Source organism: Cibotium barometz, chromosome 19 (genome assembly GCF_041138505.1).
Source record: "Cibotium barometz isolate CiBa-2024 chromosome 19, ASM4113850v1, whole genome shotgun sequence".
NCBI classification, from domain to species: Eukaryota; Viridiplantae; Streptophyta; class Polypodiopsida; order Cyatheales; family Cibotiaceae; genus Cibotium; species Cibotium barometz.
This window is the reverse complement of record NC_141064.1, coordinates 18,406,844-18,421,460: the sequence shown is the minus strand read 5'-3', so window position 1 is coordinate 18,421,460 and position 14,617 is coordinate 18,406,844. Positions and strand designations below refer to the sequence as shown.

At 45.0% G+C, this 14,617-nt stretch overlaps 1 protein-coding gene across 3 annotated transcripts in view; it reads left to right on the top strand.

Annotated features, from left to right (window-relative positions):
- Nucleotides 1-2,894: 2,894 nt before the first annotated feature.
- Nucleotides 2,895-14,617, top strand: part of LOC147628296 (Aldolase superfamily protein) — a 39,060-nt gene continuing 27,337 nt past the window's right edge. For 2 of the 3 annotated variants that reach the window (XM_086813394.1, XM_086813392.1), the window contains exons 1-8: nucleotides 2,895-3,032; nucleotides 3,151-3,278; nucleotides 3,864-3,972; nucleotides 4,082-4,160; nucleotides 4,266-4,341; nucleotides 4,439-4,522; nucleotides 10,994-11,098; nucleotides 11,212-11,292. In XM_086813394.1, coding sequence (XP_086669520.1) covers nucleotides 3,195-3,278; nucleotides 3,864-3,972; nucleotides 4,082-4,160; nucleotides 4,266-4,341; nucleotides 4,439-4,522; nucleotides 10,994-11,098; nucleotides 11,212-11,292 — 618 coding nt within the window. In that variant the 5' untranslated portion in view covers nucleotides 2,895-3,032; nucleotides 3,151-3,194. The other variant, XM_086813393.1, reaches the window with a different exon arrangement.

The window sequence follows — 14,617 nt, the reverse complement described above, 5'->3', positions numbered from 1 at the left end:
TATCAATAAATCATTTATTGTGACAACATGAGTAGTATGCAGCTTGCCAATAATCCAATGTTTCATGCTAGGAGGAAACACAATGAGGTTCGTTATCAGTAAATCAGAGAACATGAGAGATTTAGTTGGCTTATGATGTAGGTGGCTCACTAATAAGCCATTAGGTGTAGAGAAGTTTGAGATGTTTAGAGACATGCTTGGTGTGCTCGAGTTAAGAGTGAGTTTTGAGAAAGCAAGCTTGAATGGATATGGAATTGAGCTTGAGGGCGAGTGTTGAGAAAGCAAGCTCAAACGATATGGATAACCTCGTATATTGGGTCAGGGTGGTGCGACATCACCTGGATAGTCTACTTAAGTAGTATAGTGGAGGAGTCTGCACGTGTGCACTTACATCAAGAGCAGCAGGTAGAGAGCCTCCTGGGCTAGGTATGCCTAGGAGGCTCTCTACCTCTGCTGCTCAAACGATATGGATAACCTCGTATATTGGGTCATGGTGGTGCGACATCACATGGATAGTCTACTTAAGTAGTATAGTGGAGGAGTCTGCACGTGTGCACTTACATCAAGAGCAGCAGGTAGAGAGCCTCCTGGGCTAGGTATGCCTTCTATCTTTGTAGCTATTGTATCTCCACTGGTGCTTAATTTTGCATCTTGTGGGCGAGGGACATCTTAAGGGAGGTCTCTTGCAGCTCCTTAGCTTGGCTTGTATCCTCACTTTAGCATATCCTCTATGGTCTCTTCCATGTTACAATGGGTTCAAGCATTACGGTCTAGCCAACCATGTATGTTTAGGATCCATGGATCATATATTTTCCCTTGAGGGTCTTCATATACCTTGTTGAATTGCTTGTAGAAGTTCTTTGCCTAGTCCTAGACGTAACCTAGCCATCTTGTTGGTGTTGGCATTGATATGTATGATCACCTATGTCATTTGCATGACCATCATACATGCCCTTGTTAGCGTCCATGTCCCTCTTTTTGAAGTCACGGGGTGCCCTTCCTTTGGCAAGGATTGGCTTGACAATCTTCATTTGGCTGGATGATTGGAAATCTCGGTGCATTCCTCACCTTGGACATCTTATTAATGTCCAAGGTGAGGTAGCACACTTTGTTAGGTCCATTCCATAGCTTCCCTTTATGTGTGGCCTTTTATAGGTGCTCACTTATTGGATACACCTAAAAAAGTTTCATGGCCCATGGTTTTTTAGCTTCGGCCAAGCCACCTAGGCTAGCTTGGTTCATATAGGGTAGGACCTCCATTGCCTTGATCTCGTCTAGCAAACGATTGGGGAATCGAGGTACGACAAAAGGTCTTGCCATAGAGAGCTCATAGGGTTCTTAAGGCACAGTTCTATTATGACTTAGATTTCCATAACTACAAAAATGAGGGGTGGGGTCTATATAGAAATAGCTTCTGGTTGTAAAAGTGCTCATACATTTACAACTCTGATGCTTTTGCTGGAGGGTGCAAGGTATGTTGTGAAATAAGCATATTGGGAGAAGTTAATGTGGGGCGTGGACTATAGAAGTGTGCGAGAGACTTCCATGATTTGGAAAAGAGATTTTTATGGTTTATTGAATGAAGTATTGGGATTATTTAACCCATTAGTGAAGTGGATGTGATCTCTACAACTAATAAAGTGATGATGATTTCTCCAGTCGAAGAAGTGTTGGGACTTTTACGAAATTAGAGAAGTGTGACTTGTATAATTGTACAAGTGGTCTTTTTTGTAAATTTTCTCTCTTGATCAATTTTAAAAATTGGGATCTTTTACAAATAATCCACTTATTTATTCTTCTCTTTCCCTTCTACTTTGCTTTAACATTTCTTTAACTCTTTTCCACTTTCTTTGACATTTTTCACCAACTTAACTGCTTTCTTTGACATTGCTCCAACTCCTCTCGCTACTTTCTTTGACATTTTCATGGCGATGTGATTTGATTACATGGATGAGACAATATTAAACACGCTATTGAAATTGCCCTCCAAATTGTGGTAGATATGCAATAAATCCATTTCCCATGAAGATGTTGAATTGGTAGAAGTGAGCATCTTGGGAGCAAGTCTTGTGTTGTGTTTACTTATTCAGACCATGGCTACCTCCTCACTTCCTGAATCGAAGGTTCAAGGCATAGTTGGCTCGGGCTTTTACATATGAATATGAATTCATTTACTATGACCTAGAAAGAGAGAAGTCGAAAGTTGAAAGTGAGGTCAAAAAGTTCAAACTTTTTTGAACAATGACCTAGAAAGTCCAGATAGTGGAAGTGCTCGAGTGCCTCCCTAAGGTTATGGGATCGAATCTCCTCGGACGATACCGTGAGGCACGTAGTAGTAGGCAGTGTGTGTTCTTATGGTGTTTAATTCAAGTCATGGGATTGAATCTCCTCGAACGATACCGTGAGGCGCATACTAGGGGCTGTTCATGCTAGGGGGTTAGTGGAAGGTTGGAGGGCAACCAACTGCCCTCCACGTAGTTCACACCAAAACTCTGGTTGCCCTCCAATGGCATATTTACCACTACCAAACTAAAAGGGGCAGCCAGAAATACCACCTAGCTGGAGTTGATGAAGGCCCACCATCGTCTTTACTGTCTGCAGGTTTTCGCGCCCGTCAGCCAATGGATTTTTCCAGTTTTGGATTTCTTGGTTACAATAAATGATTTGAATTATTTTTTTTCTGCCTTTTTCTTCAATTGGTTGGTTACTCAGGCGAGAACCAAAAACTTACTAGTGGACCGCTGGTGGGAGAATTCCCTGAGGAGTGAATAGCTCCCTAGTAGGTAGTGTGTGTTATTATGGTGTTTAATTCAAGTCATCTAAAAAAAAAAGTTGAAAATTGTGCAGACAATAAAATTGAATTAAATATATCTAGATAAACATTGTCGTATGCAGACAATAAAATTGAATTAAATATATCTGGATAAACATTGTCGTTGGATTCGAGGACAAAACCATGCACCACTTTATCCATTCTGAGCAAATAAAGCATTGCGAGCCTGTTACATGCTACCTACGGAGTCAGGACTCAGGTATGAAGTTTATCGAAGAGGAGTGGCAGATCAAAACCCTAACTTAATAACCCTCAGATCTGCACAAGTCTAGGATTTGCCCCATTGCTGCTCAATCTGTTTGTGTGTTTTCAACCAGGTTAACAGGATCATATAAGCTAGGGTTTGGCCCCCTTTTTCACCATGGCTTCCTCTCTCCTTTCCTCGTCCTCATCGATCTGCTGCTCACAGCGGCGCCTGCCTTCATCTTACCCCTTTGTTCACCAGGTAAAACTCTCCATGCATAAATCATGTTGATTTCATGTGCATTATACAACTTACGTAGTGTTTCGCACGTCGTAGGAGCTCTTACAAAATGTTAAGAGCTCTTTTGATCCGTCAGCAGCGGCCCATCAGGCCACCCGAGAGGGATGGACGGGCAATTTTGCCTGTCCAATCCCCCTCCTATTTCTGTGCATCAAAAGAGCAGTTATTTGAGATAGGTGATAAGCATAGTACACATGCTTTTTGCCATGACACAATTAACAACCTTGCAGTAACAACAACCTTGCAGTGACAACCTTGCAGTAACAACAACCAAGTTTATATGCTTATGCATGTTTAAAATATGGCACGTTGACATGACGTTTTGATCTATATTGAATTTGTAATTGCCGTATGCATAAATTTGAGTAGGAGGAGGGAAGTTTTCTGGATCAAAATAGCTGTTATGACCTTCCAAGAGCTCTTTTGATCCAGAATACTCCTATTGCCCATAGGACAGGCAAGTTTGCCCCTCCATCCCTCACGTCCGGCCTGCATGGGTCCCTGATTTCATCCTCAACAAGTTCAGAAAACCACATCAACTTGCAGGTTTTGGATTCACACCAAGCATTTTGGGGAAGGCCTATAAAGAAAACCGACTTGAAACTGTCATCCTCTAAATCCGTATTGTCTTCTGTTAACGCTGCAATTCAGACAGGTTATTGAACGATGCTCTTCAACATTAAAAATTTCATGTTTTATGTGTTTTGCCAAAGTCTTTCTCTGAAGGCCCTCAAATTAATGCCTCTCGATGTATTACATTTCAGTTGAATACACTGAACTTGATGCCATCTCCAAGTTCAGTGAGATAGTCCCTGATACAGTCATCTTCGATGATTTTGAAAGGTGAAGCAGGTTCCTTGTGCTGTAATTGTTGTGGCAGTGAAATGCTTTTTTTAAAACAGCATAATGAATGAAGATTGTTTGCCTTATGAAGTCCTATAATTGCAGGCTTGCTCCCACTGCAGCTACAGTTAGCTCATCATTACTACTCGGGATCACAAGTGTTCCAAAAACGAAGTTCAATGTTGGTACTTTTGATCATTATTCGACGAATGGTTCTCTCTCAAAATAGCTGGCACTAGGTTCTAAAAAAGATGTATGCTTTGGTTTTTTTTTGACAGAGTGCAATTGAGACAGCATTAGCATACAATGAGTGCTACATAAAGGATTCTATTGAGAGCAGGCTGGCATGTTTCACAGACAAGGTGTGCTATTTATAACACAACTACACCAAATGATTTATCATTTTGTCAATCTGAAATAGCATCATATGCATGTATGATTTTACATTCTGATTTCCATCTAGAATGAACTAATAGTTTGTACTTGGATTAGGGCATTAAGGACAACATTTTCAAGTAATCTTCATTTCGAGTCCTTGTTGAGTAGAGTGGGCATGTAGCCTCCTGGTTCGGACACCAGCAGAGGTTGAACGCAGCATAAATAATGTACCGATTGAGGGTATCTTCTCCTTAGGGTAGAGTCTATCACAGCCCAGGGCATCTCACGAGATGTGCGTATATGCACAGTATGCACCACTGGTGAGGTGGAAGATCGAGGAGTATTATGCCCACCCTACTATCAGATCTGAGGAAGATTTTGTTCTTTCTTCTCGGACAAATTCGGCCCCCTCTCATGGGTCATGCAGTATGAGGACTAAGATGTTTAAGCATGTATTTACTGGATCTTTGCAGTCACAGAGAAGTCATGATGAGGCAGCACTCTGAGAGAGAGAGCCAGTGAGGTGCCTCCCAGGCCTCATCACAAATCTCTTTGAGGCACATCCACTGACTTGGTGGCCCGACAAGAGCAGCACGAAGACCAGTCAAGTCCACTGACGACCTATGCAGACGCAATCCGTTGGCCCCACATACATTAGGTGCCACTAGTGAGCGTGCATGATTCCTTCTGAGAGCCAAACGCCCCAACTCTTATAGGCTTCATCTCTCTCTCTCATGAGGGACATCCTGGATGGGCCCTTGCCCGGCCATACAGCGTTGATTTGACTGTTTTTATTCAGCTCTCCCATATCTCATCACTTATTGTACCCTATACTTGGCATAGTAGGATCTATATTTTGCATCTTGTGTAATCTGAGAGTCTGAGATCTTAGCTTTCAGTTTTCAGTTTTAGTCTACTAGTGCTTTTTCTTATTTCATTCATGACGAGATTTCATGGACATTATGTACACATCATTTTGGTCTCATAGACCCTTTAGGTCATTTAAAGACGTTAATATGGCTTTCGTTCTTTTTCCTCACACACACACACACAAACACACACACATGTAACCTAACCTACTCCTATTGTATATTAATAAATGAAAGAGTAACGAAAATAAATTTGCAAAGGTCCAAAATGTTGAGAGATAGCGATTGCCTTTGTGCAATGCTACATTGTATGGATGATGGATGATGGGTGAGTTGTGGAACACCTCGATTAAGAGGGGGTGTTGAGAGATGTAATCACGGTGTTGTGTGTATGTGGGAAAGCACCCTAGAGGTGCAAGATATTGTGGTGAGGTGGAATGCCACATGTAATATTGTATGGTGTGTGAGTGTTGACTAAAAGAGTGGAAAAGGAGTTGCCACATGGATGATGATGTGTAAAGTGGGATAAGGCTAGAGAGCCTATATCATTGTATGGTTCATGGAGAATGCAATACAAGGGAATAGTGTTGAGTGTGCAATCTCTCTCTCTCTCTCTCTCTCTCTCTCTCTCATGGAGTTTTTAGTGTGGTTTAATCCACCTTAATCTTATGCTTAATCTATGTCCTTCACCATGACCAATCCCATTTCTAGAATCTTAACATGGTATCAGAGCCAAATGGGCTCTTGGTCATGGTGTTTATTATGTATATTAGATTGTTTGTGTGTTTGTTTGATTAAGCATTATATTTTCAGCTTATTATGAAAAAAATTATGCACACTCATATTATCATTTGGATTTGCATTTGTGATGAGGATTTGAGAGGAGATTTGCATTTGTGAGGATTTGAGAGAGATTTGGAGCTATCATTCTCAAGTTAGAGAGGAGATTTGCAACAAGGAAGTTGCATAGAAGCTGCCCAAGAGAGTTGCAAATGGAGTTTTGCAACATAGAAAGCTTGATCATCATCAAGGAAGCTGAAAATGGAGATTTCAGCATTATGAAGGCTATGGAGTCTTCAAGGAGAAGCTGCCAAGAGAAGATATGCTGCTGATTATGCCTCAAGAAGGTTGGTTTTGTGAAGTTTTGCCTCAAAGTTTTGTGTTTGAGCATGGAAAAATGCTCAATGTATAAGGGTTGCTTGATGGGATGGAAGAATCCCAAGGTTCTTTGCTTCCAAGCAAAGAGTGTAAGAGGTGCAATGCTTGTCTAAGAAGGGACAAGCGGTTATGGGCTTGGAAGAAGTCCATGGTTGAGCACATTGGAAAGAGTGATGCTCATGGTTTTGCTCATAGAAGATGGGCAATGTTTGGTGGAAGCTTTTGGAGTTTTCACACATTGGTTTGCACCTATGGTTTCATTTGAGAGACCATGTGAAGAAGCACCCTTACAGTTTGCATGCAAGTAGTGAAGCTTAGTTTAAAGCTTACAATGGCCATGTCAATGGCTATGGTGGAATCTTGGAAGGAGGTTCGTTACAGAGGCAAAGATTTGTAACAATGAGAAGCTGCATGTGAAGCTCAATGGTGGAGAGCTCACAAAGATATTACAAGAATACAGCATGAAAGACTGAAGATGCAGCACTGTAATAGCAGATATTAGTAAGTGATGCAATAGCTCAATTGGCATATAGCAGGTGGTAGAGCAGCGTAGCAGCAATAGTGTGTGGATCTACAGCAGGAGCAGCACATCAGCAATAACAACGTGAAGAAGACGATGACCCGAGTAGCTCAATAGAGAGATCTAGCTGTGGCAATGAGGAGGCCACTCCAAGAAAAAGTCAAAGTGCCGAGCACAGTAGAACTTGCAGGTTGTGCTAAGGGAGCGATAATGTTCGGAGGCAGCAAGAGACGGAGGCTGGAGCAAGGAGTCGTGCGCAGGATAGAACTAATGCAATACACTGCAAAAAGAAAGCAAGCAGCGAAAGTTGCAGAAGCAACGGATGCAGCTGCGACAACCCAGCGTCTGAAGAAGATAAGCGCAGCAGCAGGAAGCTGGCAAGCAGCAAACAAGGCAGCAGGCAAATAATAGTAAAGGTGGTACCAGCAAAAGGAGCGAAGAAGGCTGCCATATCTGCTGTGCAGAATCGAGAGGAAGGAGACGAAGACTCTGTCAGGGATTCTGAGGACTGAAAAAGGCTCGGCGCACAGCAGCGATTTCAACGGTAGCCTGCAGCGTGCAGAGTCTGCAGACCATTTAAAAAAAAGAGGCTTTATTTAAAAATTAAAAAATATATATCTAAGGTTCCTTCACCCATAGTTTTTGAAATCATATCCACCTTATATGTTCCCACTAGGTGATGATCACATGGTTTAAAAAATCTCCATGTATGGAGATCACTCATCTGCATAAGAGTCCGCTGCCCGGCGTTGGCCAAAAAGGCTTAGTAATTTTATTTATTTTTTCACCCAGATGATGGACAAATCGTCCACGAGCATGCGTGCTCAAAACGGAAAAAATTTTGTAATCATCCATGGTATGAGGGTCGCCTTGCCCGAGCTCACTTAGAAGCTCGAAACGGTAGTTGTTGTGATGTGTGCAAAAGCGATGCACGTGTGAGGTGCATGCGCATGGGTTGGATCCCACCCGAACTTCCATGTTCAAATCGGACTCAGTGGTTCCGCTGTGAGCAATGAGTCGGCTCAAAATGGACTAGGTGTCTAAGATGGTAGACACGGGCACACATGTTTGGTTAATGGACACTCCAATGTATCATTGAGGGGGAGTGTTGAGAGATAGCGATTGCCTTTGTGCAATGCTACATTGTATGGATGATGGATGATGGGTGAGTTGTGGAACACCTCGATTAAGAGGGGGTGTTGAGAGATGTAATCGCGGTGTTGTGTGTATGTGGGAAAGCACCCTAGAGGTGCAAGATATTGTGGTGAGGTGGAATGCCACATGTAATATTGTATGGTGTGTGAGTGTTGACTAAAAGAGTGGAAAAGGAGTTGCCACATGGATGATGATGTGTAAAGTGGGATAAGGCTAGAGAGCCTATATCATTGTATGGTTCATGGAGAATGCAATACAAGGGAATAGTGTTGAGTGTGCAATCTCTCTCTCTCTCTCTCTCTCTCATGGAGTTTTTAGTGTGGTTTAATCCACCTTAATCTTATGCTTAATCTATGTCCTTCACCATGACCAATCCCATTTCTAGAATCTTAACACAAAATAGATTTGAGCCCTAAATGCTATGCATAAATTGAAGCTTATTGTCCTTCTTTGTATGTTAATGGAAAAAGCTGATATGGAGGTGTACTTGGTTGATCCAAATGTCATGGCTACATGCCCTTGGTCTCGACTCTCTTGCCCTTGGACTCGACTCTGCATCCCCTGTCGCTGAATGCTTAGAACTGACCCACGACTTGACTTTTTATAGGGATTTCGATAGCAAGTTGTATGCTGGTCGGCCAGCCCTTTTTCAAGCCATATAAGGTCATAAAAAATGTTATAAAATGTGTTCATATTGTGCCCAATGCTTGTCCCAACCATTGGTGCATGTCTAGGGCACCTATAGGGCTGTTAAAACTTCTCCAAACTGTCCACATACGGCCTCTAACTTTGTCCTTAAGGCAGACAGACTTGATAAGGATGCTCAGCTGAGGCACATGCGTTCATCATCTTCAACATTAGACCATCTGTTGCTCATCAATTTGATGACAATGATATTTGTCCTTTTAGCTTGGAAAATCGGCCAGCATATTCATCCCAATTCTCCCCTTTATATAGGTCACTCCATCACTTGGGTCAGGCATCTGACATTTCTGCAAAGTGTGAGGCTTGTCACTTGTGCATAGCCAAACATAAGGGAGAGAGGTCTTGATCCAGGGGGCCAGCAGCTTTTCCACAAGTCGACAAGTCTACAAATGCAAGTGCCAAGGTGTCGCCAGGCAGCACAAGTTGGAAGGCGGCCAGGACAGGCCACTTCCAGGTGCTCTGCAAGTGTCCATATCAGTGTATGAGTGCTGGATTCCAGCCATACAGTTAGTCATCCACTCATTCAGCAATACAAGCAAATACACTATCCATGGTGGGGGCCCTTATTCAGAGGGTATTTGGGACCCAATACACAGATTCTCTTCCTCTCTCTAGAGCTCTTTGCACTCTATCCTCTTCATACTGTGCTATTCATCCTCAAGATTGAAGTTGCTGGATTCTGTTAATCAGAGTATAATCCTTGTCTGTAAGCTTTTGCATGCTACATGTACCTGTATGATCCCTCGGACCGTGTGAAGCGGCAAGCCTCGATGGTCTAGCCTGGGTGGATTGCAATTTGAAGAAGTCTCTAGTGGATGTCTGAAAAGGCATCTCGTTTGCTTTAGCTCCCTAGGTGTCTGAGCATGGTCTCCTAGTGGCAGCAAAGCTCCCAATAGGTACAGACCCAAGCATCTCTAGTCCTCATAATTAGCCCGTGAGAGAAGGCCGAATTTGTCTCGGAAGAGAGAGAAATCTCCCTCTGTGGATCTGATAGTAAAATGGGCATCTGAACAGGTAATGCTCTTCCGTGTTGAGCTTCCCTGTCGTGCATACCCTGCATATTTGTGCCTTGTGAGGGGTGCGATTTGCTCTGCCGGACTCGAACAGTGGGATGATATTCTCAGCTGGGCAATTGCGATCACTCCCTGCCTCTGAAACTCTTAAAAAAATTGACGTGCGTAAAATTGGAGTTATCGAAGCGAGCTCTAATGGGCTTGTGTGATACCCTGTCAGATTGACGCAGATAAGGCTGTTGATCTCCTGTCGGGAAGGATCAAGAGACGGTGAATCAAGGCTGTACTCGAAAGAGGAAAGGTTTTGGGGGGGGGGGGGGGGGGGGCGCTCTGAAGGCCATGTCTGACATATCAGCTGACCACCTGTGAATTCCTAGACCTGCTCTGCCCCTCTCCGGTAAGTTGCAGGGAGGACTCAAGAACCAATAATGGGAGACGATTTATGGTCGGTGTATGTACATGCTATACGTAAGTGAGTCTGAAAGAGTGCATCTATGACAAAAGGGGATGCTCCAAACTCAGCTAAGATGATCTCATGCAGCACTGATGGCCAAATCCGGATCGTACACAACAGCCTCATCACCAGTCATCCACTCCAAGATCTGGTCTTAGAGAGGGGCACCATACATTTCTGCGGGGCCTGAGAGAGAGAAAGAGAGAGAGATCAGTAATTTGTTCAATTGTGGGGTCTTAAACCCGTGCCTGCATGTCAGCAGGCCAGGGTGAATTTGTAAATTTACACATGGTGGCTGCTAATAAGCTCTGAATAGGCTGGCAGTGAAGAGTAGAAACTTGTTTAGGTTAATGAGAGTGATTGCTTTAGTATTGTCTTTTTTGAAGCAGGCTTATTGGTGTTGCAATTCAAGTTTTTTTTCGTTGACCTCTTTCATGTGTGGTCTCATCTGATGGCGAAAAGCCGTGGCATTGCTAGAATCCCTACAAACAAGTTACCTTGTATTAGGTTATAGCGTCTTCTGTTGTTAAGTGCTTAAATTTTAGAATGCCAAGCATGTTTACTGATCTGCTCCATGACAGGCACTCGTAAATGTAGGAAGTACATTGGCAAGGCTTGTGCCGGGTCGTGTCTCTACAGAGTTAGATGCACGCTTGGCATATGATACTGCTGGCATACTCACAAAGGTATGCAAGCCAGGGATCATTAGTTAAAAAACCAGCAAATAGTGAAATGGGTTTTGGAATGTTGTATGGCATTGTGTTCTGAGGAAATGCTTTTGTCTGATATTTTGTGATAGGTTCATTGTCTCATCAGGTTATATAAGGAGGTTGATGTTCCAAAAGAACGCTTGCTTTTCAAAATTCCTGCTACATGGCAAGTAAGCACTCAAAAAGGTTTCAAAGCCTTGTGCGAAATTTTCTATTAACGTTTGATACAGGTCTACAGGAATTGACATGTTTTTTAGTCTGCAGGACCAAGAATTACACCGCCCCCTGCCCTCTTTGCATGCCCATCAGTCCGTCCCCCTCCGGCCCTTTCCACTCTCCCCTCCCCCTAATCTTTCTTGCTGTCCTGCTCCTACCCCCGGCTCTTTGCGTGCCCATCAGTCTGTCCCTCTCCGGCCCTTTCCCCTCTCCTCTTCCCCGCAAGAGAGCATTCCATCGTGATGGCCGTGTCATCATCGATGGCAAGGCCACCGATTAGCGCCAGGCGGCCTATGGGACATCGGCTATGGAGGATCCAGATTCACTGATACACACAGCAGTTTGGAACTGCAATGGAGCACTTTGGTCACATTTGGGAGGATGGAGGAGGTCATGGAGGGACGGGACATCATACTACTTACAGAGACGCACCAGAGCCCAGAGAGGGTGCTACCCAAAGTAGAGGGCTATCAGTGGGAGTTTACATACAGGGGGACCACACGGCAGAGCACATCAAGAGGATCTAGAGGTATAGCGGTACTCTTCGAGTGAGAGCTACAGGAGCGCCTATAGGTGGTAGCACGTGACCAGGAGGCTAGGTACATGTGGATTAGACTACAGCTCTCAGTAGACAAGGTGTTATATATTGCTCTATGCTACTTCTCTCCTAGAGGATCGAGATATGCCATGACAGCAGAGGAGGAGAGTAGAGGGGAGGAGGAGGACACAGGGCCATTGGGAGAGTCACCATATGCAGCCCTTTCAGATGAGATCATACACTACTCCAACTTGGGGGAAGTCCTCCTTATGGGGGACTTCAATGCACGGACACAGAGCCGACACTGCGACATTTATGATTTCGAGCACCCCGAGGTGATGTACACACTAGAGGTGGAGGACATGGGAGCTTGCAGGGTGTCAGAGGACATGGGGCCGTATAACACCAGATATGGTCATCACTTACTTGAGCTGGGAGCGCGACACCATCTCGTTATTTATAACGGGATGAGACAGTGGCAGGATTCAGGAGCACTGACATGCTTTCCACGATTTTGAGGGGGGGGGGGTAGCACAGTAGACTACATCATGGGGTCCATGGAGACCACATAGGCAGTGACATCTTTCACCATCCCCCCCTGTCCTATTGGTGCGGATCACACGTACCTCTTACTGTCCTTGGCGAGCTCCACACCAGCACCCACACAGCCCACACAGGCATCGCATACAACTTTCTACTTCACCCATGACTTGGCAGACATATATGAGCATCATGTATATGACGGGCTACTCCAGATGGATCCCCTGTCACCTCTAGACACACTCACCACCCAGCTGTCATCTCTACTACATGCGGCCGCCACCCGCAGCTTCCCCCATCATACACACATTGCACACACAGATAGATTTGGGAGCATGCCCTAGAATCATTGGTATGATGATGAGTGCAGAGAGCTATATAGACACCTCCGTGCCCAGAGAGCACTGGGGACCATTACACAGAGACAGGCGAGCCAACAGATGAGGACCCTCACACGCCGTAAGAGGCGTGCATATGAGGAGGCACAGTACTGGGATATATACCACCTACTCATGAGCAGAGATGCAGCCACTGCATGGGGCAGGATGAGAGAGCCTCGCCCTCGTACCCCGATTGAGGATCCACACACATGGCACACATATGCAAAGAGCCTCTACCATATACCTCAGTAGCTGCCCATACCACAGCCATAGGAGTCCCGCCCTACCACCTCTCTTTCTTTACCGCCTCAATGGTAGAGAGAGCTATCCGCCGGTTACAGCATGGGAGATCGGCTGACCACACAGGTATACAAAGTGAGCATCTTATTTATGCAACTGACACACTGGGACCCTTTGTTGCTCACCTCTTTAATAGGACACTGGTGGAGAGCCTACGAGCTGAGTGGACTATGCACACCATCGTGCCTCTCCACAAAGCGTGAGACATGCTAGACCCCAGCAACTACAGGTCTATCATGATTGGTCATACATTGGCCAAACTTTATGGCGCAGTGCTCGAGGCAGAGTTGAGCTCATATGCAAAGAAGTAGGGACTGCGAGCACCAGGGCAGGTTGGATTCCGACGAGCTTTCTCCACTATTGACCATATATTCACTTTGAGATGTTTGATTGACCAGGCTAGGGCGCGGGAGGAGATTATATTGCTGCTCTGTGGATGTCCGCAAAGCATTTGACACGGTGCCACGAGAGAGACTCTTCCAGCGTCTACAATCATTGGGGATCCCATCAGAGATGGTTTGGGGCATCTATGCTTTATATAAGCAGGTCCTCGAGCGCATACGATGCCCCGAGGGGCTATCTGATGTTATTGCTAGCACCATAGGTGTGAATCAAGGATGCCCACTCTCTCCTACACTATTTGGGCTATACATCGATGAGGTGGCTGACTTCATTGGTCACGGTGGTGGGGACGGGGTAGACATCTCAGGTACCACAGTCCACATTATGCTATATGCAGATGATATTATTCTGGTCTCTGAGTCGTGGATGGGACTACAACACCATCTCCATGCACTCGATGACTTCTGCACACAGAGGGGGCTTACAGTGAACCTTGGGAAAACCAAGGCCATGATTTTCCACACCTCAGGACCGGTTTGACGACATGCCATCTTCACACTAGCAGGAGGACAAGTAGAGGTGGTAGACTCATGTGTACCTGGGGATTACATTTACGACTCTGCCAGGAAGATTTACTATGGCACAGGCAGTCAGGGATAGACTCACACGAGGATATGCAGCTCTGGCCATGTTAGAGAGACAGTGTCACCAGGCACACTTCCAGGAGCCCTGCACGAAGGGGTGGTTGTTTGACACACTAGTCACCCCTGCTTTGATGTATGTTGCAGCAGTATGGGCACCTGGGCTCGCCACCTCCACATGGTCTCAGATAGAGAGGCCTCAGATTCTCATGCTCTCACGGATGATCCGTAGCAAACCCTCCGTCCCACATGACATTGTCTGGACAAAGTTTGTTGCATCAGATCGACAGAGCTTTTGAGGCGTCCAGGCAGCTCGCAGAGAGTGGAGATAGGAGATCATGGTATTCACAGATGATACAGTGGCTCACTCAGCATGGTCTCGACTTAGATCACCTGCCACCTTTCCAGTATGATATACATGTACCACACATCCAGCTCTCTCACAGTGAGAGGAACAGAGTCCTTCGGCAGGATTTATGGCAGCGATACACTCAAGAGACTTGGATTACGCCCAGTCAGCCTCTACCGCCGAAGATGC